Source organism: Aulonocara stuartgranti (genome assembly GCF_965226115.1).
Source record: "Aulonocara stuartgranti genome assembly, chromosome: 10".
Lineage (NCBI taxonomy): Eukaryota > Metazoa > Chordata > Actinopteri > Cichliformes > Cichlidae > Aulonocara > Aulonocara stuartgranti.
Window position 1 is genome coordinate 518,135 of NC_138946.1, and position 27,603 is coordinate 545,737.

Sequence of the window (27,603 nt, forward strand, 5' to 3'; positions counted from 1 at the left end):
GTGCACTATGACAATGCAATGAAAGCTTTGACCAGCAGGCGGGTTGTGTGCACACGAAGCGTCACACAATGAACCTTTGTGAACCATCTGGATGGAAAAAGCTTCATGAGGCTGACCATCACTAGCAGTGAATCCTGCTATGTGAGCATCAGCTCAGGGTAAACATACTCAGACCTGATTGGTCCACCTCTGATCAGCTGTAAAGGAAACTCCTGGATCAGGTCCCTACGCTGTTCAGTGTAAATGTCATCTGCAGGAAGAACGAAGCCCTGTGATGGTGAGAGGCACACAGTCTAACCACAGTGAAACATGCAGCCTGGGTTTAATGTTTGATGCTTGTTAGAAACCAGCGTGACGATCCTGGAAACAGTGAAAGCAACGAGGACATGCAGTTTGTGAACACACCGTCACAGTGTCAGTGTGTAATATGAGGCCAGAAACCCGGGTCAACTGGAACTCGACTTTGTGTTTAGTGCATTTCTACCCCCCTCCCCTCCAGTAACGCAGCACTGTAGGGTGGTCATGCACATCCTGTACACTAACACAGTGGTTCACAAAGTGGGGAGCGCGACCCCCAGTGGGGGTGCAGAGCCATTGAAAGGGAGGGCGGGGTAAGAATTAAAAAAAAAAAAAGCATGCTTGGACCCTGCGAGGATGATGGACAGCAGGAGCGTTTTTAACCCACAATCAAAGCACTCCAAAGATTTCTTACTTTTTTGACAGTATTTGCTGTTTGTGTGACACACTACTAAAAATAAACTTGGTTGAGACGTGACATTTTAACAACAAAAGTATAGATACCCCCCCTCCAAAAAAATGGTTTGTTCCAGCTCGCCTGTCCCCTGCTCTGGCGCCCTTTCTGCCAGAGCGATGGTGGCTTAAAAAAGGACATGTTGGCTGCATTTAACCTTCAGTTACTCTTTATACAGTTGGTAGGAGTCAAGCCGTGTTTCTCTTTAGCTGAAAACATTACACCAGGTAACCTGCAGTGTGGGAAACGTCTTTTCTGACGATGTTTGCTGCCCTACAATCCGTCCTGCTCTGTAGTAAAATCAATAATGCATTGACGCCGTGCAGGCCCAGGTTATTTGGCCCGCTTCCATGTGTTCTACAAAAATCAGTGCTTTGTTGTGTATCTGACAGACGAAAGCTAAACCAGTTACACACCACTGAAGCTGCAGGATCTTTACAAACCAGTTCAGGTTCATCCGTTTCATTCAACGATCTGCTTTTTCTACCATGTGTGTATGAAAACAAAGGCACTGGCATGTGCGTTTTACCCATATTCTATCGACATATTTTACTTTCTTATCGTTGCCCAACATTATACCGGTATTACTGTGAATGGTACGATATGGCCCAGCCCTTAATAGGTTTTTTTCATATTAATGTCATTTTTTCATTTAATTGAATACAACCTATTTGTGTATGATTGTCAGTCCAAAGAGGGAGAGAGGAAAGAGGGAACGTGAGGACAAAGTACAAGGTCAGGAAGAACCAGGGAAGAAAACAGACGGGGAGCAGTGACAGGCAGAAACTGTTAAACCAACAAACTACAGTAGATGCAAAAGTATTGGGCCCCTTGAACTTTCCCACATTTTGTCACATTACAGCCACAAACATGAATCAGTTTTATTGGACTTCCAGGTGAAAGACCAACACAAAGTGGTGCACACGTGAGAAGTGGAACGAAAATCAGACATGACTCCAAACATTTTTTACAAATAAATAACTGCAAAGTGGGGTGTGCGTAATTATTCAGCCCCTTTGGTCTGAGTGCAGTCAGTTGCACATAGACGTTGCCTGATGAGTGCTAATGACTAAACAGAGTGCACCTGTGTGTAATCTAACGTCAGTACCAATACAGCTGCTCTGTGACGGCCTCAGAGGTTGTCTAAGAGAACATTGGGAGCAACAACACCATGAAGTCCAAAGAACACAGCAGACAGGTCAGGGATAAAGTTACTGAGAAATTTAAAGCAGGCTTAGGCTACACAAAGATTTCACAATCCTTGAACATCCCACAGAGCACTGTTCAAGCCATCATTCAGAAATGGAAGGAGTATGGCACAACTGTAAACCTACCAAGACAAGGCCGTCCACCTAAACTCAGGCCGAACAAGGAGAGCGCTGATCAGAAATGCAGCCAAGAGGCCCATGGTGACTCTGGACGAGCTGCAGAGATCTACAGCTCAGGTGGGGGAATCTGTCCATAGGACAACTATTAGTGGTGCACTGCACAAAGTTGGCCTTTATGGAAGAGCGGCAAGAAGAAAGCCATTGTTAACAGAAAACCAGAAGAAGTCCTGTTTGCAGTTTGCCACAAGCCATGTGGGGGACACAGCAAACATGTGGAAGAAGCTGCTCTGGTCAGATGAGACCAAAATGCAAAACGCTATGTGTGGAAAACTAACACTGCACATCACTCTGAACACACCATCCCCACTGTCAGATATGGTGGTGGCAGCATCATGCTCTGGGGGGGCTTCTCTTCAGCAGGGACAGGGAAGCTGGTCAGAGTTGATGGGAAGATGGATGGAGCCAAATACAGGGCAACCTTGGAAGAAAACCTCTTGGAGTCTGCAAAAGACTTGAGACTGGGGCGGAGGTTCACCTTCCAGCAGGACAACGACCCTAAACATAAAGCCAGGGCAACAATGGGATGGTTTAAAACCAAACATATCCATGTGTTAGAACGGCCCAGTCAAAGTCCAGATCTAAATCCAATCGAGAATCAACATCAACATGACACCACGGCGCCAGCTGCACGGGCCCAAGGCTGGAGCTGAACAAAACTCCCTGATAACGACTGTGTGATGACTATTCTTCCCATCCCATGCAAGGACACCTGGGTTGGCTGGTAGACTGTTTACTTAGCCTGATAGGGTGAAGGACACTGTCTCAGCTGAACTATGGACATGCACACACATACATTTACACTGATAAGCACTCACACGTCCCCCCTCCCCTTCCAACGCCTTCGATGCTTGTTGCCTCCTGGGAACACGAGGCGGGTCTGGGCCCGCGCTGGTGAGTCGGCACAGTGGCAGGATGGCTGCTGTGGTGCCTGGGATTACTCCTCATACCCAACCCTGTTGCTGGTCACGTGCTCTATAATGTTGTGCTGTGGACGTTTATGTGCTTCCTGTGCAGAGGAGTTTTTTTGTTTCCTGTTCTCATGCTGTCCTCCTGTAGCCCAGCATGAGCAGAGGTCTCTTTTTTCCTCTTGTACTTTCCCATTGTAGTGTACATTTCAGTGTTTTTCTGTAATGCAACCGTTCTCCGACTTGTATCCCCATGTGACGTCTGTGTGTGTAAGGTCGGGGGGCGGGTTCATTCCACTGCATGTGGCGAATAAAATAAAATTTGAACTTGAGTATCTGTGGCAAGATCTGAAACTGCTGTTCACAAACGCTGCCCATCTAATCTGACTGAGCTGGAGCTGTTTCAAAGAAGAATGGGCAAAGATTTCAGTCTGTAGATGTGCAAAGCTGGTAGAGACAGACCCTAAAAGACTGGCAGCTGGAACTGCAGCAAAAGCTGGTTCTACAGAGTATTGACTCAGGGCTGAATAATTACGCACACCCCACTTTGCAGTTATTTATTTGTCAAACAAGTTTGGAGTCATGTATGATTTTGGTTCCACTTCTCACGTGTGCACCACTTTGTGTTGGTCTTTCACCTGGAAGTCCAATAAAACTGATTCATGTTTGTGGCTGTAATGTGACAAAATGTGGGAAAGTTCAAGGGGGCGAATACTTTTGCAAGCCGCTGCATGTTTGAGTTCCCGTCTGTGTCTTTCGGTTCTTAGACCTCTGCCTTATGGTTTATGTCTCTGTGTTTCTTAGTTGCTGTCTCCACTGTGTCAAGTTCGCGTCTCTGTGTGATCCTTCCTGTTTTACTTTGAAGGTCCGTGTCTTATGTGAATGTGTCCTGCTTTGCTTGTCTCGTCAGTCCTGATTTCTCCCAGCTGTGCCCTCCTGTGTCTCATTCCCCTCGTTACTTCCCAGTGTATTTAAACCCTGCGTTTCTCTGAGTCAGTGTCGCGTCGTCCCTCATGCTGTGTGGGTCTCCCTGTGTCTCTCTGTGGGTTTAGTTTGTGAGTTTCCAGTTTAGTTTGCTTCGTATGACTTTCTCCTGCCAGCGAATAAAGCTGAGTTCTTTGTGTTTAAACCTCGTGCTTGCATTTTGGGTCCAACTCCTGCCTGCCACACAGCGATTCATGACAGATATAGTATTTACATTAGCTCATATATATGTTTATTTGCCATGTCTCAACACAAATAGTAGTTTAGCCAGAGCAGCATTTCCCATTTTCCAAATACACCCTGGTAAAGAAGGCCAGCAGCAGCTGCACCTCCTCCGTGTCCTGAGGAAGAAGAACCTGGACCAGGAGCTGCTGCTGACCTTCTCCCCTCCTCAGTGGAGAGCGTGCTCTCCTCCTGCCTGGTGTTTAAACTCAGGGTCCACGACTGAGCAGGAACGCTGGGCAGAGGGCTGTGTCAGGTAAACCAGGGCCATTACAGTATATATAAACCCGTGTTATCTGAGTGACGTTGACCCTGTGAACTGTATGCAGTGTGTCTGACTAATGTATGCAGGTTACATAATGTCAGCTGTATCACAGGCCTTCAGACCGCAGCGCCAGCCCCGACGAGTCTTGCTCTTTGTCTTCTGTCAGAGACAGTTTAACTGCAGGACTCATGTCTGAGGAGCAGGTTTCATGTTCAGATAAGGCTTAATCACCATGTCCTCAGAGTTGATAACAGAGCTGTTTATTTCCCCCACAGTTTATCCATAGCTCATGAGCCCAGTATAGCCTTGGCTCAGTTTCCTGTAAATCACGTGGGAATAATGTGAGTTAACACAACGGACTGGAGGCACTCCCCCGGCCCTCCCCCTGTTCTCCCCCTGCCCTCTGCAGCCTGCTGTACATGAGCACCGGCGGAAGAACTCGGCACATGAAGAAGATTTGACTCTCTGCAAGGATTGCAGTCTTTGAGCTCAGGGTTGAGATTCCTGTAAGTAAAACTTTATCACATTGATTTTTAGTCTCCTGCGCAGGTCACTGATTTTGGCTTTTCTAATAATTTGGAAAATGACTCCAATCGTTTTTATCTTTCTTGTGAATGCAACATCTACATGGTCATATCTGCTGCAGCTTTGATGTTTTCCAAGTCAGTGCTTATGAATCTCTGTCAGTCTACTCTTTCAATTTCAGTCCATTAAAGTTCATATTCTACTGATCAGTCATTTTTGATCGCGGGCCACGTTAAAGTTTTATTTTTATATTAGTTAAAAGTTGCTGTCATGTTTTTACATGTCTTATGCAGCGCTACCTTCAGGTTTCGTAAGCGGTCCTGACCTGAGGCTGAACTCTCAGGTAAGAACAGCTGTAGCTGCATCCATGTGTTAAACAGGAAGTTGAGGTTGCTGTTGGTATTTAATGTTGAGTTGTTGCACGCTATCCGAGAACGAGACTCCCACAGAAGTCAGATAGTTCCTCTTCTATACAGAAAACTGTTAAATAAAGAAAAGCTGATTAAAAGATGTAAAAAAGCACAAAAAATATTTTTAATGAATAAATAATCAGAATGAAATGAATCACTGCTTTCTGGACGGTAATTAAAGTTGCTATTTTGCGGTGGTTGGTTTGAGTGGCTGTAGATGACGTGAACATAAGATGTTTATAGTTGGTCTCCAGGGGAACAGGTTTACTGGGCGGATTCTGACAGATAAACAGGAAGCGAGCTGGTTGGCTGACTTGAGGAAACTGTGACACGTCCACACTGATCGTTTTACTGTAGCTGAAACGGTCTGGATGCTTCTGACTCCCAGTTTTTGTTTGATTTGGAAAACTGAAGGATCATTTGGACCCGGAAATGGATAATGATGTCATAAATAACAGGCAAACAAGGACCTATCTAATATATGTGGCACTACACCTGTATGAGTTGTGTGCACTGTATATATGTATATATATATATGTATGTATATATGTGTGTGTGTGGATTGGGGATGGAGACAAGAGAAAAAACCACAATAACAACACTGGTCCGGCCGGGTTGAGTCAAACGATGATTTTAATAGTCACACGCGTGGGAGATGGACACTGTATGCAGACAGCCTCAGATCTCCAAATGGTGGAGCATTGATCAAACTCTTATAGCCTCTGGTGCCCCCACCTTATCATAAAAGCCTAAACATTCACATGCTTTCTCTCACACGGCGCCTAAGCTACGACCTTGGCTCCCCGTTTATCTGCTCCTGCTGAGATGGGGCAGAAAACTCCAGCATGTTCTCTTCTAATCAGACAAATAAGGCGATGACTTTCTGCAAACAGTATTTCTTATAACATCATAAAACAATATCATTCATTCACAATAAATCAGCAGTCTAATGTAATGCAAATCAGTTTAACTAATGCAATAGTTGTCAGCTTCTTCTAATTCAGGAGAATAATGCAAACTAAAACTACATAATAATTCACAATCTTTAATTAGGGGTATAACATGGCATAAAATAATATTATAATCTCACACTCCCCCTGATGAGCTCTTTATTCTAAAGAGCTCACCTACACCCTATAATCCAGTGTGGCCGGGTTCATCTCTTCTCACTCCTGAGGCCCTTTGTCCCCCTGATGGGCGAACCACATGTGAGATGACCTCTGTGTTTGCGCAGTTCAGATGTAAGAAAAACTATTATTCCAACAATGGCAGGTACAGATGACACTCCCCAGTTCTCCCACAGCTTTATTTGGTGCTACCTTATACCCTTCAGACGTACTCAGACTAGAACCTCTGTCCAAGGAGCTTTTAGCCTTTATTTTATTGCTGCAGCTACCAGTGTCGTCCAGTTGGGTGATCCTCTGCTCTTCTTTCTTCAACCTCAGGGGTTAGACAACCCTTCAGTCGTGGCACAGATCAGGGGATTATTCTGCCCTGATTTCAAACAACGATCTGTGTATCCTCCAGAAAAAGGAACAGGAACGCGTCCCCCTTTTGCCCAAGAGCCTCTCGAACCTCGTTGGTCTGGTGTTCCTGGATTTCCGCCAACCCCTTCATGGTTATTGCTGTGTTTATGGGATCCATCCTTTTGAGGTGACTAGCTGGAGCCCAAACGCCATGACACTTGGACCCAGTTGGTGTCTCGGCAGTCACTGTGTCTGACTCTGCTACGAAGGATCCTCGCATCTCTGTGACCTCGTCTGGTGTCTGTTCCTTTCTCTGTAAGAGACAGAAAACCAAAACACCTCTCTTCCTAACCCTAATAATCTAATGTTGTTATCTACTGACCTTCTAGTGATTCAAAATTGGTCTAAAACATTCAGGATCTCCCAGGGACTTATTCTAATCATATCCTATGTGTGTGTAAGCGTGTTTGCATTTAGCCCTCCGCACTCAAGGCATTTCCTACACTTTATCAGTCCGGACAGTCACGCCGAACGAAGCTTATGACCTTCAAAAGGCCGAGTGCCAACTCATTATAAGCACATTTGCAAGGTGTGTTTGAAAATTACTAAAACCGCTCATATTAAGAAAAGACATCAAAAACAAATTAGCCATTTTTAATCCTCACATTTGCCCCCCAAAGATCATGTGTTTGCTTCCACCTACTGTCCCTTATGGAGACACAATATTGCAGCTACAAGGTCTCCCAGGTTGTTAAGTTGATCTGCGTGTGATGCTCTGACTCAAGAATATGATCTTAAATGAATATCGTTTAATTAACTACCACTACTTAAAACTAAAGACATAATTGAATAAAAATCACAAAGAATAACATGATATCAGTGTTATGTAAGCGCGTGCGGCCTTCTATGCTCGAAGTCACTCCACACCATAGATCAGCCAAACATCACGTTTACTGTAGCTTTTAACCCTCATTAACTTGAGCACAACTCTATAATGAGCAACAAACTGCAGTATGTCTGAAAATGATCATGGTTACACCTGCAATAGAAGATCGTATGATTATCCTGACACCTGTGAATATACGATTAAGAAAGAAGATTAACCTGCGGTTATAACAATCACTGGAACACAGATGTTAGTACAATGTCAAAAGCTTCAATAAATGTTTAATGCAATGCTTGTTATATGATTCTGATGCAATAATAATGCTGATGCTAAAATAAGAGTGAGAACACCCCCTTTTATCCCGTTTAACTTGACACATAAACGTTTATAAATGCCTCTTTTAAATTTTATTTGCCCCTGTTTTCCCCTCACTGACCACAGCAGGGGATCTTAGTCATGAATCAGCCATGATTCACCTGATTCATCAGTGAGCCCCACCGTCACTGGTGTCTGACAGGGTGGTGCTGCATACTCTTCCTTTAATGTCACTATTTTCAACCTGTTGATTAGAGTGCTTAAACCTGAAGTCGACTACGTCCACAACAAGTCAATACAGCTGTAAATGTGGCCAATTATCAATCTATTACCAATCAATAACAACAGATAACTTTTATTTTATACATGCTTTCAGTCAACCACTCACCCAGAGGATCTCCAATCCCAGAAAATTCCTTCTCCTCAGTCAATGAGTCTGTCCTCCTTCCATGCCCTGGTAACTGGTCCCTCCAGAGCCATATGATCTCAAAATATACATACAACAAGCCAAACCACACCTTGGTCACACCAACCCTTTTCCGCCCTGAAGATGTTCAACGCCATCCTAGTATGGACTGTCAAATTGACTTTAACGCTGACTGTTCCGACAATCCATTTTATAACGTTTCCTGGTCAGATTTGCCAATCTCTGCACCAGGGTTTTAAACGTTTTGCCATCTTCATTAGTTTTATTTTTATTTAGTTTCGACTCCAGATTTTCAATTTTTTACCAGTTGTAATCAGTTTTTACCAATCATTTGCTAGTTTAGTCTAGTTTTTATTTTCTGAAAATCCTTAATTTCAGTTTAGTTTTGATTAGTTTCAGTTATAGTTTTATTTGTGTTTTGCAAAAATTAAGTGTCACCAAATCCCAGTTCCATTATATCAGTCATGCTCTTCTGCTTATCCTTGGGTATTGAGACTATTAGCTCTTGCAGCACCGGGTGCTCCTAATTTTGGTTCAAGTGAATTGATAAACTTTTTGAAGGCGATTGACTCACACATTTATTTAGATGTCCCAGTCCTGTTGTCTTGGGATGCATCACGCTGCCTTATCTGGGGTTAGCTGTTTTCTGGGGATGCTGGTTAAGTGGGGGAGCTCTTCAAGGAGGGGGAGTGTGCTCCCCCTGATGAGCTCTTCAAGATAAGCTAAGTTAACCTTCTTGTGTGAGCTTTTCAAGTGCACTTCAAGGTTTGTGGGATTTTTAATTTTATAAATGTCCCTCATAACCCCCTGATGACCCAGTACTTCATTTTTGCGCACTGTAGTACACATTTAGTTTTTGCTTGTAGCTCTCATACTCTACTTGCCACTCCTCTAAGTCCTGATGTTTCTTAGAGAGGACAACAGTACCTTTAACCTTACATGTATATCACATGTGTGGGGGTGTGGCCTTGCCAATTGTTTTTCCCACCTTTTCAAAATGGCTGGCGTGCCCACAAGCACATTTTATGGAAGAAAGAAAGGTACGCTTGATATTTACATTTAAAATGTTTTGTTAAACTCAGATTTTTATTTTATTCAAAAAAATAAACATCTAGTAAATAATTTGAGGGGTCTTTAAGAATTAGGCTCATTGTGTTTGACAGAGGAAATGACTAATTTATTAATGTGTACTCTAGTGCACGTTGGGACTTTGTACTTATATTTATTTCACTGTTTCCTAGTAGACAACTCTTTGACAAAGGCGGAGAGAATTCTCAACAGAATAATTGAGCGAGATTCAAACATAGATTTTTCAGAAGATGAGAGTCATGTGAGCCAGATAGGAGAGGGTGAGAACCCAGGAGGAGCCACACAAAGATTATCTGCAGTGGCAGATGTAATGGAGAAAAACACAGGGCCACCTGGAATCTGTCGTCCCACCTGGTCCGAAACCAACGTGTAGGAGAATCTGGAATTTTTTATTTTGAGTTAAAAATAAAATATGGGTAAAATGCAGGAATGATTTCCAGTAAAGTAAAAAATAAGAGTCGCAATTATAGCTGAATCCATGACACCTGATTGTTACTACAAGATCACGTCGTTGCTAAAAGTTATCAGTGATCTCAATGTGTGAAAGGAACTCACAGTATCTGGAGTTCAAGCTCCTGTTGGCTGAGAAACCAGGTACAAACATGTGAACAAGACCTGAATAGTACCAGTAATGAAGAGTTCTCTCCAAAGATCAAGAAAAGGAAGCCCCAATCTGATGAGAGTCTAGCAAAATATGGTTCACTCCACTTGCCTGAAATGGTTAACAGTCCAAGGCATTTCAGTTGTAGAATGGTTGGGTGCAACAGTAAAACATATGTGAGATGTGGGAAGTGCCAAATGTTCCTTTGTGTCTCCAAATAAAATCACAGTACTTCCTCAGATATCATAAATGAATTGGCTTTTGTGAAATAGAAAGCCCAGTGCAATCACTTGTTCCTGAACCAATGGCTTACAGCTAGTGAAGTGTCAGTGACTTCTAAGTTGACCCCTGATCGACATTTTTATGATATTGTTATATAAATAAGTTTTAATATCCTGCTTACAAATTTCAGTGGAGCATTTAATTTTCTTAAATAGCTCTTGAATGTTGTTAGTTTCACATTCGTGATCAATGAACTCCCCTTGTGCACTGTGGTGCACATGTTGTAAAATTTAAATAAAGTTAGTTAAAAACAATTTTGTTTTTGTAGTGTGTTTTTTTTTTTTTACCGTCCCAACACTTGATTTATCTGAAAGAAAAAGAAAAAGAAAAAATGAAAATACTTTTCTTTTTTTCCTATTTTCTTCCTCCCTGGGTCTCAGGAGGACATTGTGTCTCTTTCCACTGCCAGACTCTTGCTATCTCTAAAAAACAGTCCTATTCAAAGTGATCCCAAATTGGACTCTGGCGCTTTCTCCCGACTTTTCCTGACATGATTTCTGCGCGTGGACGGAGCAGCGACACAGACGACTCGACTAACGTACTGCCTTGACTTCTATTGCAGGGCACGCACACATCAATGAAACTAAACACATTCTGCTATAAATCCAGTTAATTTTAGTTAGTTTTGTGAACATTCATTACAGTTTTAGTTAGTTTTCCTTTTTGTTTTAATTTTATTTCCGTTAACGCAAATGTTTTTCCACTTCTAGTTTTCGTTATTTCATTTGTTTTCTTTAATAATAATAATAATAACCTTGCTCTGCACACTGGAATAAACATAATCAACATGATCAACATTTTGCTGCGTATCAATTCACCATCTTATCGATTCAAATGCTCCATCCTTATGTGGTTTGTGACATTATGCTTATCTAAACTTCCACTCTGTCTCTAAATGTTTGAAGAATTTTTCAAGTTTGGGGTCAAATTTTGAAAATTTGACCATAAGTGAAAGTTATGGCGTTATCACCCCCTTTGGGGCTTACCTTTCCCAGTTTTGATGATGTTCCTCCCTATTCTTTGCAAGTACCCCTTTTCGGTGGCGAGAAACTGTTGGTGTGGTCAAGCGGGTGCTGTAAAAACAAAAGCTCAGGACAGAACAGTCACCAGTCATGTACTTCATTCAAAATTAGCATATATCGAACTTCATATTGATCCTCTGAGTGTAATGGTAGATTTTAATTTGAACTTCTCAAAGCTAAAAACAATATTTTCTTTATTTTGCTCTTGTTCTTGTGCAGCACCACCCCTCAGCACATGCCCCTGTCGGTTCTATCTTACTTTTAAATTGCAGACTATTTCAAGAAAGCACCCAAAAGACGGGGACCAGTGTTTATCATTACATATCTCCATTTTGAGTGTGGCTGTCTATCATTCCCCTCTTATTCATAGACCTCGGTAGAGGGTTTTGTTTTGTTTTGTTTTTTACCTCTATAAAAGTTAATTGACTCTTTACAGTGACCCGCTATGGTTAATAATAACATGTTCAGTCATGAGTGAAATCAAACCTTTTCTTCACTTTAGCATTTAACATTCCCAACAATATAATGTGATACCTTAATTAAAACACAGCTAATAAAACACAATTTTCTTAATGTAAACATCAGTAACTCAAAATTAGCAACCAAAGGGTTCAGTCTGCAGCTCACACTGCTGTGAAGCTACAGCCCTTTAGTCTCTGTCAACCCTCTGTCCTTGCAAAAACAAAACAAAGCAAGACAAAACCTCCACCCTTCTTCTACAGGCTGGGTGAATTGTTGTGGACATTCACTAATCCTAAAGTCAGCACCGTTTTTGTCTCAGTATCAAGTCAGTTAAACTTTTAGTCGTCAGTCATATGCATACATCCACACACATTCATACCAGAAGTTGCTGATAATGGAGTCTCACGCGCAGCCTATTCGAGCCTCCATCACCAGCAAGATGACGTCATCATTTTAAAGGAAACAGTTCCTTGTTTTTTGACTGGATTGACTCGCTGCAATCCTTTTAGGCTCAGGACTTCTCATTCGATCAGTGTCCCATATAAGTGAATTTCTCCCAAGCCCATTATAAACATGGAGAAAAATACTTTGCGACTGTTTTCAATAAGAATATTTTATAGCGCTTTAAAGTTCAGTCTCTCAGGCCTGGATTAAAGAGCTGATTTGTTAAATCAGGAACTCACAAAATACCAAAATATCACCACCGGTGGATCACACCTCTCAGACGTTCTTATCTCAGTGCACTGTAACAAAAGCAAAAACAAACGTAGCCAATAAAACACTCATATAATAACAGATACTGGGGCCCATTGCAAACATGTCCAAGCATAAAACCATCTTTCTCTCTCTTAGAGAAAGAGAACAATCCAAACCTCACTGATAGAACCAACCTAGTGTCAAACAAAACCCAAAAATCAACCAAAACTTCACACACTGTATTGTGTAGGCATACAGGCACCGTAACTCCTTTTTGCACTGACAAAAACATGTTGGATTGACTTAACTTAATAGTGGACACTGGTTGCACACAAATGCGTTGCTGTGTGAAGCACAGTAAACAATTCAGTGGAGGCCTTAAGCCATAAACAGACATCACGCACAGACATTGTTTTCACAACCACACTGTTGTGACCTTGTCCCCTAAATCTACACAGATGCCCTCTGTGTGGCATGAAATGCATTTAACCAATAAACAATCAATGAATTCTTGTTGTTGTAACCGACTCCGTATTTGGATGTTTGTGTGCAGCATTTGTTAGTAAAGCATTCTTCATTGCATCAGCGTGTGTGTGTGTGGATCACTTCTCAGTGAATTGAATCAGCATTTCGATTTTTTCAGGTGTGTGTGTGTCATTTCTCACTCAATCAATGAGTGCATGTGTTCATATGTGTGTTTCTCTTCATTCTGAGTCAATGCATGTAGATGTGTGTGTTTGTGTGTGTTTGTGTTCATCACTTTCCTGTTCTGGTGTTCTGGGTAAACCACGGCCTGAAGCGTGCCCTGGGGTCCTGCCCTCCTCCTTTTCAGTCCGTTTGCATCCGTTGGTGCTGCTTCTCAAAGTTCTGTCCATACTGGTTCTGGCCCCAATTGAGGCAGTGCTTTTCTCCAGCGTCCTGCATCTTCTCCTTGTTCCGCTCCTCCTTAACTTGACCCTTTTGCTTCTGTAGCTCCTTCAGGGCTTGCTCATGCTGTTGGAGCTTTTCATCAGGTTTGGCGACCTCCTGCTCCAGCAAGCTCCGGCTTGATTTCAAGTCCTGTGTCTGGGACTCCAAGCCTGATGGGTTCGATTATCAGCCAGCTCCTCCTGAGCCATGTTCAGTTCCTGCTCTGATGCCTTGAGCTCTTACCGAGGGCAGAAACCTCAGAGTCTTCTCCGTACAGGTCAGAGTGAAGTCCATTGATGTTTCCCTTGCTTTGCTCCACGGCCTTCTACAGCTTTGCTGTTCGGCTCTTCTCAGAGGTCAGCTCCTGGCCGAGCCCCGACACCTGTGCCTTCAGCTTATTTTCTCCTGGTGCTTTTGTTCATTCCGAGGTGCCTCCTGACCTCAGTTACTCCTCCTGTCTCTGGCACGCCCTTTTTGCTGCCCGTCACAGCTCTGTCAGCTGAAGCTGTCTGGAAATCTCCCCGTGTAGTGAAACGGGCCTTGGATTTAACGCTCTCCGTCTCTGCTGCATGAGATCGTTTTCCTGCAGCAGTGTTGACATTTTCAGGTTGTTGTTGTGGGTCCAGCTGCTATAGCATTTGGTCAGGGTCACATCAAAGATGGTAGAGGAGAGAGCAAAGATGGTAGGGGGGGAGAGCAGGAGTCCAGGGTCAGCCTCGGCTTTCCGGGCCGACAAAGCAGCCTGTAATCAAGCATAAAGAGAAAAAACAAAACAAACACAAAACAAAAACGAACGAACAGGAAAATGATGTTATTTTGGCTGCGTTATTCAGAGAGGGGAGAAACAACGGGACCAGGCCCTGTGTCAGCCTTCTCTCCCCCTCTTTTTGTTTTTTCTCACCATATAATCCTCTCATGACCCGCCAAGCTGACAGGACAACACAGGTACATGTTAAAATTCTTAAGATCATGTTTAAAAGCACAAAAATGGACTTTTCTTTCACTCAGTAATCACTTGTATTAATCAATCAGCAGAACACATGTCACAATTTGAATCTTTTTACCACTAAATTTGTTGTGTCTTCACTGGTTGGTCAGACCAGTGTCTTTTTTGAAGTTAAGTTGTTGTCCTGCAACCCAGAGAGTTTATTTGTTAGTAGTGGATAAACTTTATCATTTAACAACAGGTGTATGTTAAGTTTCGCTGCTTTAAACTTGCTGGAAAATCTTCACATGTTCATGGATGTAAGCTGTTTCTTCATTGTGTGTGTGTGCGTTTGTAGGTGGGTTAATTTAACTTTTTTTTTCTTTTCTTCAAACGAGGCATTCCTCTAACACGTGCCTCTCTCTCAGATTTCTCTGCTTGTGTGTGTTTTTGTTTCACCTTTTTGTTGTGATGCTCCGGACGCCTTCCCAACCTCCACAAGTCTGTTGGCCCCAATTTTATGAGTTAAAAACTTCTCTTAATTTCTCCTCTAATTCTCTCCTAGCTGCTGTCTTTTCCACAGCTGCTGATTCATTTGCATGTTCACACACCGTCTAAAATTAGCTCGCAGCACTGCAGCTGCACGTCACACACAGTCTCACACAAAGCTCTGTTATTTTATATTACAAAGACGTCTTATATTTATAATCACTGCAAGGCCTGACAGATTTAGCGCCTACACAATTTTGACAAATTTTACCATAACGGGTCCAACCGAAGAAAGATAACTTTTTTGCAGCCACTTACCCAGTATCTGTTTCCTCCAGAACAGTTTCTGGCCTAATTTCTAAAATCCCTAACTCAATTTAACTGTGTCCAAAAAAGCACATCACACCGTTTCAAACGGTGAGGAGACTCTAACTCCTAGCTTATTCCAGGATGCCCTGTACCCCACAGATAAGCCAAACTGAACAAACCCTGTTCGCCGACAGGTCAAGACCGCGCGTCCACGGCCAGGAGGGGGCGTAACCTCCGGGCTATGCGCTTCTTAGCAGTTTCCGACTGCCGTCCTATAATAATTTCCACCTAACCATTTTTGACAAATTTTACCATAACGGGTCCAACCGAAGAAATAACTTTTTTCTAATCAATTAACTAGTATCTGTTACTTCTGGAACAGCCTCTGGCCTAATTTCTAAAATATACCTAGCCAATTCCCTACCAAACTACTTGAGCCTTTAACTCAATTCCTTGGGACTCTAACCCAGCATTTCTTTTTCAACTTCATTAAATACTCTTAACCGGCTTTAACTGCATAACACACACGGGGATCCTCATCAAAATCAAAACAAACCCTCGACCAGTAATTTCAGTGAGTAGACTTTTAATTTAATCATGTCCAATTTGGCACACTTTGGAAATAATTCAACAGGTAGTGCCTTACCTTTGGATAAGCCGGCTTATGCCCACTCACGTCAGACCACTGGCTCGTGCCTGTCCGTTCGACAACCTCGGACCGTCCAAACCTCTAACTTCCACCCCAATACCACAGGACGAGCCCCCAAGCTGTTACGAGTTCAAAATTGGGGATGGAGACAAGAGAAAAAACCACAATAACAACACTGGTCCGGCCGGGTTAAGTCAAACGATGATTTTAATGATCACACACGTGGGAGATGGACACTGATGCAGACAGCCTCAGATCTCAAAATGGTGGAGCATTGCTCAAACTCTTATAGCCTCTGGTGCCTCCACCTTATCATAAAAGCCTAAACATTCACATGCTTTTCTCTCACACGGCGCCTAAGCTACGACCTTGGCTCCCCGTTTATCTGCTCCTGCTGAGATGGGGCAGAAAACTCCAACATGTTCCGTTCTCTTCTAATCATATATATGTATATATACATATATATACATATATATATGTATATATACATATATATATGTGTGTGTGTATATATATATATGTATATATATATATATATATATATATATATATATATATAATTTTTTGCGCCTCTGGTATTTTTGCCAATTCCTTTCTGTGTCCCGCTCATGTATTGACCCATGTGCCTGTTCATCTTAGCCGATATGATGCCTGACAGGAGCTTCCATGTAGTACTGAGGCAGGTTATTGGTCGGTAGTTGGAGGGGACCGGTCCCTTCTTGGGGTCCTTGGGGATCAGGACCGTCCGACCTTCGGTTAGCCATTCCGGGTGTCTCTCCTTAACTAGCAGCTGGTTCATTTGTGCTGCCAGACGCTCGTGGAGTGCAGTCAGCTTCTTTAGCCAGTAGGCGTGAACCATGTCGGGCCCTGGTGCTGTCCAACTCTTCATACTGGAGACCCTTTCTTAGATATCTGCCACTGTGATGTCTGTGAAGGTTCTCAGTCATCCAGGTCATCGTAGTCTAAGGAGTTTGCAAAGAAAAGCGTCTGGACTTCTTTAAGTTACTTGAAGACGTTTCACCTCTCATCCGAGAAGCTTCTTCAGTTCTAAGGTCAAATGGTGGAGAGTCCCAGATATAAACCTAGTGGGAGTTTCCCCCCACAGAGGGACAAAAGGACCCCTGATGATCCTCTAATCGCCTGAGCCAAGGTGTGAAACTGGGTGTGGGCTCCAATCAGCCTGATTGTACTTGGGGCTTTGTATCCAATCTCGTGTGGGGGTGATGATATCTCCCCCCTGACCTGGCGTCCTGGCTCCCCCTTGCCGTAGCACATGTGTTGTACCTCGTCAGTCTCTAGCTGTGAGAGCAGTCCCTTTTTTCGAATGTTGGAACACTGAGCTACTAGTTGTTTCGCCGTCAATGTGGATGGTGGATATCGAAGCATCCATAGGGTATTGAAGCATCCATAGGTCCCTCATCGTATTCATGTAGCCCCTTCCGTCGGGGTTACTGGCGTAGTAGCATTCCAACAACGCCCTGTTTTCATCTCTTGCCCACCGATGCCTTCTTGTTCCAGTAGCCCACTTTTCGTCAGGGTGCCCTGGTTCCTCAACACCTGACGCGGACCTTGTTAATCTGGGTGACATCCGAGCCGGCATGCCTTCATATTTCTCTGTCTCACTCATGTCTGCGGTAGGCCTGCTTAGTATGTGGGGACCTTACTGGATACAGACGTCCCAGTCGGGAATCCCGCTCCAAAGGCGTGTAGTCTTTCAAATTTCGCATGGTTGGATCTTAACAAGGTTCCAAGTAGAGCTTCAACATGCAACAAGAAGAAGTGGGAGAGAGACAAAATATTTTTTGAGTATGCTATTTGTTGAAAACAGCGTTTAGTAACTATCGATATCTATGACTAGCTAGTTTATTGTGATGGTGCTTTTTTTTTTCTATTATTATGTTGCTCTTTGTTGTTTGCTGTCTCCTCTGTTTGTTTGTTTGTTTTTTTTCTCCATACAGGTGACCCAGGAGTTTTTTTTTGTTGTTTGTTTTTTTTTTCTCTCTTCCCCCCCTTCTCACCGTCTCTTCTCCCCTTTGGTTTTCTTTCTTTCTCTCCCCCTCTTTCTTTCATTCTTTCCCCCTGTCCTATTAAAAAAAAAAGATGACAAAGGATGAACTGAAGCTCCGCCATCACGTGATGTCACATGCTGCTGTTTCTGATGTCACTTAAAAAAAAAAAAAAAATGAAAACAGCATTTAAACTGAAACAGGCTGTTTTACAGCAAATCAAACGTTTAGGCCCACGTGCCTTTAAAAGGCCAAATCTGTGCAAAAATGTGGATTCATTGTCCTTTTCTGTCAGGTAGTCACACTGTCATGACTTTCAGATGGCAAAGGCAAAAAAAACCTTTGTTTTTGAACTTGGTTGGGTTGTTAAACTGCATAAGCAGGGTCTCTCACAGCATGCCATCACTGCTGAGGTGGATGCAGTAAGACAGTCATTTGGAGTTTCTTAAATGGTTATGGAACAAAAACGTATATACATATACGCACACACACGTGTCCAGATGAACAGAATCAACCTTTTGGGATTTACTTACCTGGATGACCAACACAATCTCACTGCATATTAAAGATCCAAGTATCCATTTAAGGCCCACAACTGCAGTCACACAACTGTAAGTGTCTGCATTCAGAACGAATGCCGTGTATTCTGTAAAAGTACAGCCCTGATAGTAACTGTCAGTCTGCCAGTACTGTTGGGTTGTTCCAAACATCCACACTCTGGACACAAACCTGATTAGAGACATTCATGTGGTCACAGCTTTTCTCTCAGCACCCAGTCATCTCCACAATGTTAGTAAAACTTCTTCTGACCTTCTCTAAATTCTCTCTTTCATTTGTCTTATAGAGCTTGAACCATGTGGAGCTTCTATACGATACATAATGAGACTCCCTACACATTTCACTACTGTAGCAAGGGGAGAGAGGTAAGTCTACAAAACCAAATGATAAGTTTCACCCTTGTCTGTGGTCATTCATCCTGGTCCCTCCCCCTCTCTTTCCTTCAGGGTGTGCGTACAGTGCGTGGCAACAGCACAGGAGAGTACCTGCATGCATTACCACCATTTTGGGGCCTTTCCTTTAGATACGGAGATCATTCAGGAAGTGACCTCACTGGTGCAGGTGGTGGCGCTTCGTACACCATAAGAGAGAGTAAAGACCACAAAGAATTTGAACTGGTCCACAACATGTTAGGTAGTGTTGTTGACCGTTGTCCTAACTTTGGTAAGTATCAGTCAGTAGTGTGTACTGCTTAATAAGACCAGAGTTCACACACCAGAAAGAAATCAGAAAGTTAGCAAAAGCCTAGAGTGACTGACTACGTCACTCTGGATGCTGTAGCTGCTGTGAACAACAGAGCCTCAAATCAGAAGTACCTGACTCCGTGGTATAATTCTCAACAACTTACCCTAAAGCAGATGACTCGTAAGCTGGAGAGCAAACGGCGTGTCACAAATTTAGAAGATCATCATTTAGCCTGGAGAAATAGTTTGCTGCTACATTTCCTCTTCACAGTCACCCACCCGCCTGATTTCCCTGCTGCTCAGGAGGACCTGGTGTGGGACAGCTAATCAGGCTAAGCTACGTTGGTCCACACCTGCTCCTGGCCAGTTTTAGGCTTACTTTCAGTGGTTTGTCCTCCAAAACTATGAACAAGCTATATTTATTACTACTTTATATTTATTATTATTTATAAGTACTAACCCCCCCAAATAGGCCACGCAATAACTAAACACTTGACACACTGAACAGGAAAGTGCCATGAAGAAAGCACAGAAACACAGGCCACACTGCTAATGACACAATGAGTGAACACTGAATAAAATTTGCAGCTGATTGAAGAGGAAGTGTGCCCTGATAAAACAGACATAGGTTACAGGATGAAATAAGTTGCTAAGTAAGAGTTTGAAATGAACTGGGCTGCACAGATGTCGCTACACAAGCCACCAGTGTGTACCAGGAACAGGAAGTGACACAGTATTCCAGTGAGAGCCAATACCAAGCTCTTTGCAGTGTAACAGGGTTTCATGTCAGAAGCTTTTAACAAATTAAAAGCAAATTAAATTTCTCTAAGCATGCATTCATTCCTCTACAGGCAGAACTGATGAAGAGAAACGAGAACATGAGAAACGCCAACAAGAGGAACGACGCAGGAAAGAAGAAGAAGAGAAAAGGCGTCAGGCAGAGCTTGAGCGACAGAGAAAGATCCAAGAGCAGATGGAGAATGAAACATTAAGAAAAAAGCTCTCTGAAGCGCACAACAGGCTTCAGGAGGATAACCTCCAAACCTGGGAGCACCGTCAGCAGCACTCTCACGTTCTACACCAGCTCTTGGAAGATGAAGCACATCACATAGAGAGAGATGAGGTAGGGTCCAGCCTCAGGTAATAACAGCTACGGGCATCTGGGAAAGGATAGCAAAGAGGCTCTGGGTCCTTATAAATGTCTAACATTTAAGTCATCGTAACCCTATGTCCCAGCCCTATACTCTGGAAGATGACAAATTTCTCTTTTTTGAAAAAAAAACAAACAATAATGGATTGGATTTACATATATATATACATATACACATATTATATAGCGCTTTTTCAAGGCACCCAAAGCGCTTTACAATGCCACTATTCATTCACTCTCACATTCACACACTGGTGGAGGCAAGCTATGGTTGTAGCCACAGCTGCCCTGGGGCAGACTGTAAACAGTTCAGATCAGTATAATATTATATTAGTATAACATTAATAATTAGCATAATATTTTGTTATATAGGTCTCCTTTTAACCAGGCAAATTAAAAAATCAATTGCTACTCCTGAAGGTCCTCATAGCAGAACATCATCACAGTTCTGAACAGATGTTTGTTGTCCTTACTGCCAGATACCCAAAACATCCATAATAATTCAACATTATGGTCAGGTGAGGATGACAGCATCTGACCCTGCATACAGTTTCCTGCTGCTGACACTGTTACGCTCGTGTCTTTGTTCCTCTTTAATACAGGTCGCTGATGTTAATGAGAAGTTTGAAAAACTTCTATCAAAGTATGACATCAGAGAGGATGAACATTTACAGATCCAGCTGGAAGACAGGATGAAGACTCTCCAAAATAAGCTGACATTACAATATTTTAACGAGCACCCCCACTTCGTCCCCACTTCATTACTGTGGGCTTTGGATCAGACTACTGGATACGTGCTGCTGTCTTTGACTGAGAGGTTCAACATCCTGGAGGCAGTGCTGAAGGTGACCTTAGAGGGTGACCCTGATTTTGAAGATCTCCTCCAAAATGGACAAGACAAGAAGACAGAGTTCCTCCTCAGTTTGCAGGAACAGCTACATGCTGACAACCCAACACTGGCCCAACAGGTGTTAGCAAATGTTCTGGATCTGTCCTCAAAGCTACCCCGATCAGGTAAGGAGATCGTCAGTCAAATAGTCTTCAACAACCTCTGGGCACCAAAAGACATCAAGCTTTTCCTTGGAAAGACCTTAAGCATGGATCAGAAAACAGTCACAAAAATCCTCCACAAAGCGTGCACGTACGGGCTGAGCTGTGACGACGCTCTCTCTGCCCTGAATGAAGACGATCCTGCAGAGTACATCCAACATTGTGTGGACAAAGCTGAGCGAGACAAAGATGCTTGCACACTTTTGGCTGAAATGGAAAACAAAAACTTTCCAGAGTGTGTCCCGTCACTCCTGCGAGAAGTCCTGACATATATTGAAGAAGAGCTACCCAAATATGGAAGTGTGCCCATCAACAGGGAGATGATTGAAGACTGTAAAAAGATAATAACTGCTCTCGATTTTAACAATCCTAAGATTGATGCTCTGAAGAAAGTCCTGATCATCGTATCCAGAGCTGTAAAGGATTGCACCGCCTTTACCACTCAAAGCGGTGAACATGTTCAGGGCTACTTCCCAAGACCCAGTCAGCTAGCATCACTGCTGCTGCTCCTGCTGCCACAGTCTGGGGATAGGAAAGGTTGTCTGTTGGAAATCAGCACTGGAGAGGGCAAAACTTGTATTTTAGCCATGTTTGCTACAATACAGGCCACCCGAGGCATAAAGGTGGACATCGTGACAAGCTCTCCTTTGTTAGCAAGTCGTGATCAGGATAAGTGGAGAAAATTATATGATGTGTTTGGTATTACATCATCCACGGTCCCTCCGACACAAATCGATAGCTGCTCTTTTAAAGATCATGACAAGCTGCTTGAGGATGCATACAGCCAGCAGGTCGTTTATGGCACTGTTGGTACATTTGCAGCAGATACGCTGAGGCAAGAGTTTGAGAAGAAGACTACCCGAGGTCCGAGGAGGTTTGAGTGTGTGGTAGTAGATGAGGTGGACTACATGACGTTGGACAGCGGTGTCCAGGTCACGTTCCTGTCACACCAAGCCGGCAGCCTAAGGCACATGGAGCAAGTCCTGGCAAGCATCTGGGCCATGATGTCATCCTGCAAGCCAATAGAAATGTTTGAAACTGGGGAGATCAGGTGGGGAACCAGGATCCAGCACTTCCACAAGGCTGTAATGCAAGCAGTGGTTGGCTCAGAATCAGAAGATGTTTCAGCTGATGACATACTTATTCTTGGTGCCCAGCTGGGGTTTTATCCACAGGAGGATGTGGATGAATTAAATAAAGCAGATGGTCAGACACAAACAGAGACTGACAGCTTTAAGGATGCCAGGTGGAAAGCTACTGAGAAAATCATGGCCAACATTGGACCAGAAGAACAGTGTGAGCTACTGAGACAAGTTCAGACAAAAATAGAAAACGGTGTATCTGTAAATTGTTACTCACTAATGAACAACAAAGCCAAACTTTACAGGAAGGACAGCTCTCATGGAGACCCTGATGTCAGCCTACTTCTCCTGGAGAATGGCTGTACCTGTGAAATAATGTCCGAGGAATCCCTCATCCAAGGAGCTGTGGACAAATTAAAATCGAAAATTAAATATTCTGATGAGTGTTCAGTGAAGTCATTGGATGAGTGTAAGGGATTTATTGTGATCCCCTCTTTTTTGAAAACATACATTGAGAATCAGTTACCAGTTTTTGCCGAGAACGCCTTAAAAGCCATCAGAATGACTCAGGGAAGAGAGTACATGATTGAGAAAGCACCGGAAGCTGACGCAGGTGGTTTCAGTGATGCTGACAGTCATCAGTATGATGCCATAATTCCTGTGGACTTTGAGGCCAGTGGGGTGTTGGAGAAAAACAAGCGATGGGGTGACGGCCTACAACAGTTTCTGGAGATGAAGCATCAGCTGGCCATTTCTCAGCTGTCCAATGTAACAAATTACATGTCCAATGTCCATTTCTTTAAAAGGTACCTCAATGGAAAAGGCATTTTTGGTGTTTCTGGGACATTAGGGGGGCAAGCTGAGAAAGTATTTCTAGAACGGCATTACCAAACAGCAAGCTATGTCATTCCAGCTCACCGCTGTAAAAAGCTTGTTGAGTTGCCAGCAGTTCAGGTGAGTGGAGGCAACATGCAGTGGATCCAGGTGATCTGTGAAACTGCACAGAGAGCTGCAGACAGAGGCCAAGTTGTTCTTATCATTTGTGAAGATGTTAAAACTGCAGATGAGCTGAAGACAAACATGCATGTTCCAGAAAGGCAAGCCAATGAGATCACCATGTACACAATCAGCGAGAAGCACAACATCGAGAAGCAGAACTTTAGCCCGGGAAACATTATCATTGCTACAAACCTCGGTGGCCGAGGGACAGACATACACGTTCAGCAGGACGTAAACGAGAGTGGAGGCCTCTTTGTGCTCCTCACATACTTTCCTAGAAGTCACCGTGTGGAGCGACAGGTCTTTGGACGCACCGCCCGAAAAGGAAACCCAGGGATGGTCCAGATGGTTCTCAACCAGGGCCATCTTGCACCAGCCTACCAAGGCCATTCCATCGAAACCATGAGACAGCTCAGAGAGGAGTATGAGCTCAGACATTTAGACAGCATGGAGAAACATGAACTCTGTGAAATTGACATGAAGGAAACTCTGTTCTCCAGTTTCTGTCAGTTTCTCTGTAACTTTGACAAGAATTACACGGTAGAAGAAAGGAGTGACCTGTCCAAGATGAAGCTGAAGGATGTTCCTGAATATTTTAAGATCCATCAGAACAAGTTCGACTATCAGACTGCACTGGATGCTTTGAAAGAATCGTGGGCTTTGTGGCTCATCCTTCATGAAGAGCACATCAGCAGACATGACGATATCAGCCAGCTGAGAGAAGACCTCACCAAACACTTGAAGAAGACTGGTGACTTCCTCCTGCAGGGGACGAGCTATAACATCTATGATTACATCAAACAGGCAGCAAGCAGAACTGACCTACACTGCATGAACAAAACCAAATGTGACTTTGGTGCAAAGACTTACTGGCAGAGAGCTGCAGAGTGCGATCATTTCTACAGTGCTGTGGCGCTTTATAATCAAGCTTACATCACACTCAACCTCAGAAAAGGAGACTACATAGCTGAGGCAAAGGAATTACTGGAGGAAGCACAGTCTGCAGTGGATGTCTATCTCTCAGAATCAACAAATACGATGATGTTTTGTAATCTTTCAGTGACGAGTGGCTTTGTTCCACACCACACAAACAGCAACCTCCAGATCCAAATGCAAGCCAGGATGACTATCTTCAAATCTTGGAAAAGATACATCGAAAGTGCCCTGACAACTCTGACACAGCTCGATGGCAGCAAAGCTGATGCAGAGGTAGAGGATTCCAGTGTGTACCATCTTTCCAAAGATAAAGATTTAATCACCACCAATGAGCTGATGATGCTCTATGAGAATGGCCTTAGCACAGTCTTTGAGGTTAAAAAGAAGCCCGAGTTCTGCTATGATGCCCTTGTTTGTTTTGTTCTCGGCGCCCTTCAAGTTGCAGCAGGTGTTCTTGTTTGTGCTCTGTCATGTGGTGGTGCCAGTCAGTTTGGACTTGGACTGATCTGTGAGGGAGTATCTGACATGATTCAAGGGATCAAAGGAATGATACAAGGAGGCTTTGACTGGGCTGAATGGGCAATCTCCAAGGCCATCAGCATCGGGCTGTCTCTGATCTCTGGTGGATTCAGCCGACTAAAGAAAGCTGCAAGTGCAGTGCGTAGTGGCACAAAAGGTCTGATCGCAGGAGCAAAGACTAGTGCCTACACAGTAAAACAGTGTTTTCTGAAGGCAGGGAAGTATGCACTTCAGGAACTGGGGAAGCAAGGATGCGTCAGTGCTCTGAGTTATACTGCTGAGAAGGCATTTAATGCTTTTTTCCAAAACGTTCTGAGGAAAGTCTTTGAGGAAAAGGTGCTTTCACTCATAAAAGCCAACCGTAGCCTGGATGAAGTTCTCACAAGCTTCATTTGCTCAGGAATACCAAAGAATATCCTGGAGAATGGGTCCAGTGAATTCAGAATTCACAAAGACTGTGAGGAAGAAATGCTTCAGTCAGTGGATCTGATAACAAGAAAAGTGATTCCTGACCTGATGATGAATTGTACCATGGCTCTTAAGGCTCTTGATGGACTTTCAGCGGTCTGTGGTGCTGTAACACAACACATAAAGAGCAAAAAAGGGTCCGATCGAATAGAAAGTATTCTAATGGGTTTGGAAGCAGCTAAATATGCCACAGCCTTTGTACAAATATGGAATTCGGTACCAACAGAGAAAATCATTAACAACACCTTTGTTCCTAAGCTCTTGCAAAGCATGGAAAAACTACCTCAGGAAAGCAATGACCAGGATGAAAGGCACAGTTTATCAGATGTAAAACGCTTTAAAGATAAACTCATTAACATGATTGCAGAAAGTGTTTCAAACTCTTATGTTGAGGCCTGTTCCAGGCATATGACCTCCATCATGAGCAAAATGTGCATAAGTCAAATAAACCATGCTGTTGGTGGTGCTGTTAGCAACATACTTGGCAGGGCTGACACCCAAAGTTTCTTTAACAGCCAGGAGTATAAGTACAACATGAAAAAGGTCCTCCAGCGTCCACATGAGTCCCTGTCAGAGTCTGACAAGAAAGACTTGGAGTGCTACATTGAGGACATTTCTGATGTTAACCGCCCTGCTACAGCTTTGGACATCCACGTCCTCACCCAGAGTGATGCTCTGGAAGGCAAAGGAATCAAACTGGTTATGGTGGACAAAGATGGAAAGAAGCTCTCAGAAGACTATTATCCTGGGAAGGAGGACTCAGCAGGCGATATAGTCCTCCAACTGAAGAAGGAGCCAGAAAATCCAACACAGTGAGTGAAGCATACATATTTGATATTATTGCGCCTCTCATTTAATTAAGTCAAAATAATATATATTTTTTTAATTGACCAACTCATATGGGCCAGAAAGTTAATTTTGACCTGTTTTGCAAGGGTAACCCTCCCCATCCCAATTTCCAGACTTTGGTTTTGATACTGTCGGGTTCTTCTACGCTGAGAGAAGTTCAGGAGACAGTCTAGCAGTTCACTCTCTTTTATTATCAGGCAGTTAAAATTGGGCTTGCACAGCTGTGGACAGTGTCAGGCAGTCTGTACATGGAGAAGTGAAGTACAATTCATAATTCAAAGTATATATTAGACACATGGAAACAGGAAATAATTGTGATTGCTTATTGATGGGGAGATGTCGTGGTTGAGGCTCAGCACTCCCTGATTTGTTCCTCATGGCAGCGGCCATTAACCTCCAGTCAGGGATCTTGTCCTGTGTGAGAAAACTCCCTACCTCCCAGATAGGGATGTTTTATTTCCATGCTCCATTCCTTAAAGGAACACTATTAAGTGTTTATTTCTTGTTCACTGGAACGCCCTGTTATCATACAAGCAGCCCTTCCTGTCTGTTCTGTGAGCACGTAGCTACACTCAGCTCTGTTTGTGCCTCTTACTTAACCCTTCACACCGTGGGGTTAGTGCTCGTATCCTTCTAATGAGGAGCGTATCAACCCTATTATGATCACACACTGCAATCAATGTCAAAAAGAAACTTTATCTAAAAACTTAATAATTATTCTCCTGTCTGATAATCAGGGGACAAACAAACTAACAAACTGTTTTCCCCAAACTGGTGTAGTTTAGTCTGAGGGCAAATCAGAAACCCACTGAACAGCTAGAACTGACACCAGTCATGGTGAATAATAACACAGAGCTGGCACCCTGACATCCTGTGGTCCCACTATAATGACTTGTCCTGTGTTGGTCAACTGGCTGTGAACTGGGAAGGACTCCGTTATTTTCCTGCCCCCCCCCCCCCCAGTTTCAATTTTTTCTGGCATTCTCGTATCACTTCCTGTTCCTAACACAGTGCACAGTAGTGTTTTGTTACCATGTGTGACTTGTTTAATTATATACCTTCAGATAAAGGCTTATGTCAAACTGTAATCTTCATGTGGTTTATCCAAAGCGCGCTTTCTGCTGACTCACCCACAGTAAAGACCCAATGACTGTCTTTAGCGTAGCTATTAGCTTAGCTTGTAGCTGAGTCATTAGTTCCTTCTCAAATGTTTAATTTCTCCTCTGTTCAGCACAGATACTGGAAAGAAATGTTGCCTGATTGTACGTCTGGAGGCCAGGCTCAGTGAATGGAAAACCAGCTCTGGACTCTGGACTCTGGCATAGA

General features: G+C 43.3%; 1 protein-coding gene across 4 annotated transcripts in view; it reads left to right on the top strand.

Annotated features, from left to right (window-relative positions):
* Positions 1–4,054: 4,054 nt before the first annotated feature.
* LOC309715196 (uncharacterized protein) overlaps positions 4,055–27,603 on the top strand; it is a 28,816-nt gene continuing 5,267 nt past the window's right edge. Inside the window, exons 1-7 of one of the 4 annotated variants that reach the window (XM_082548093.1) lie at positions 4,055–4,099; positions 4,791–5,021; positions 5,334–5,383; positions 18,828–18,906; positions 18,988–19,204; positions 20,076–20,347; positions 20,977–26,240. In XM_082548093.1, the coding sequence (XP_082404219.1) occupies positions 18,838–18,906; positions 18,988–19,204; positions 20,076–20,347; positions 20,977–26,240 (5,822 nt within the window). In that variant the 5' untranslated portion in view covers positions 4,055–4,099; positions 4,791–5,021; positions 5,334–5,383; positions 18,828–18,837. Of the gene's footprint in view, positions 4,507–4,790; positions 5,022–5,333; positions 5,384–18,827; positions 18,907–18,987; positions 19,205–20,075; positions 20,348–20,976; positions 26,241–27,603 lie in introns of all 4 variants that reach the window. The other 3 variants (XM_082548091.1, XM_082548094.1, XM_082548092.1) reach the window with 3 other exon arrangements.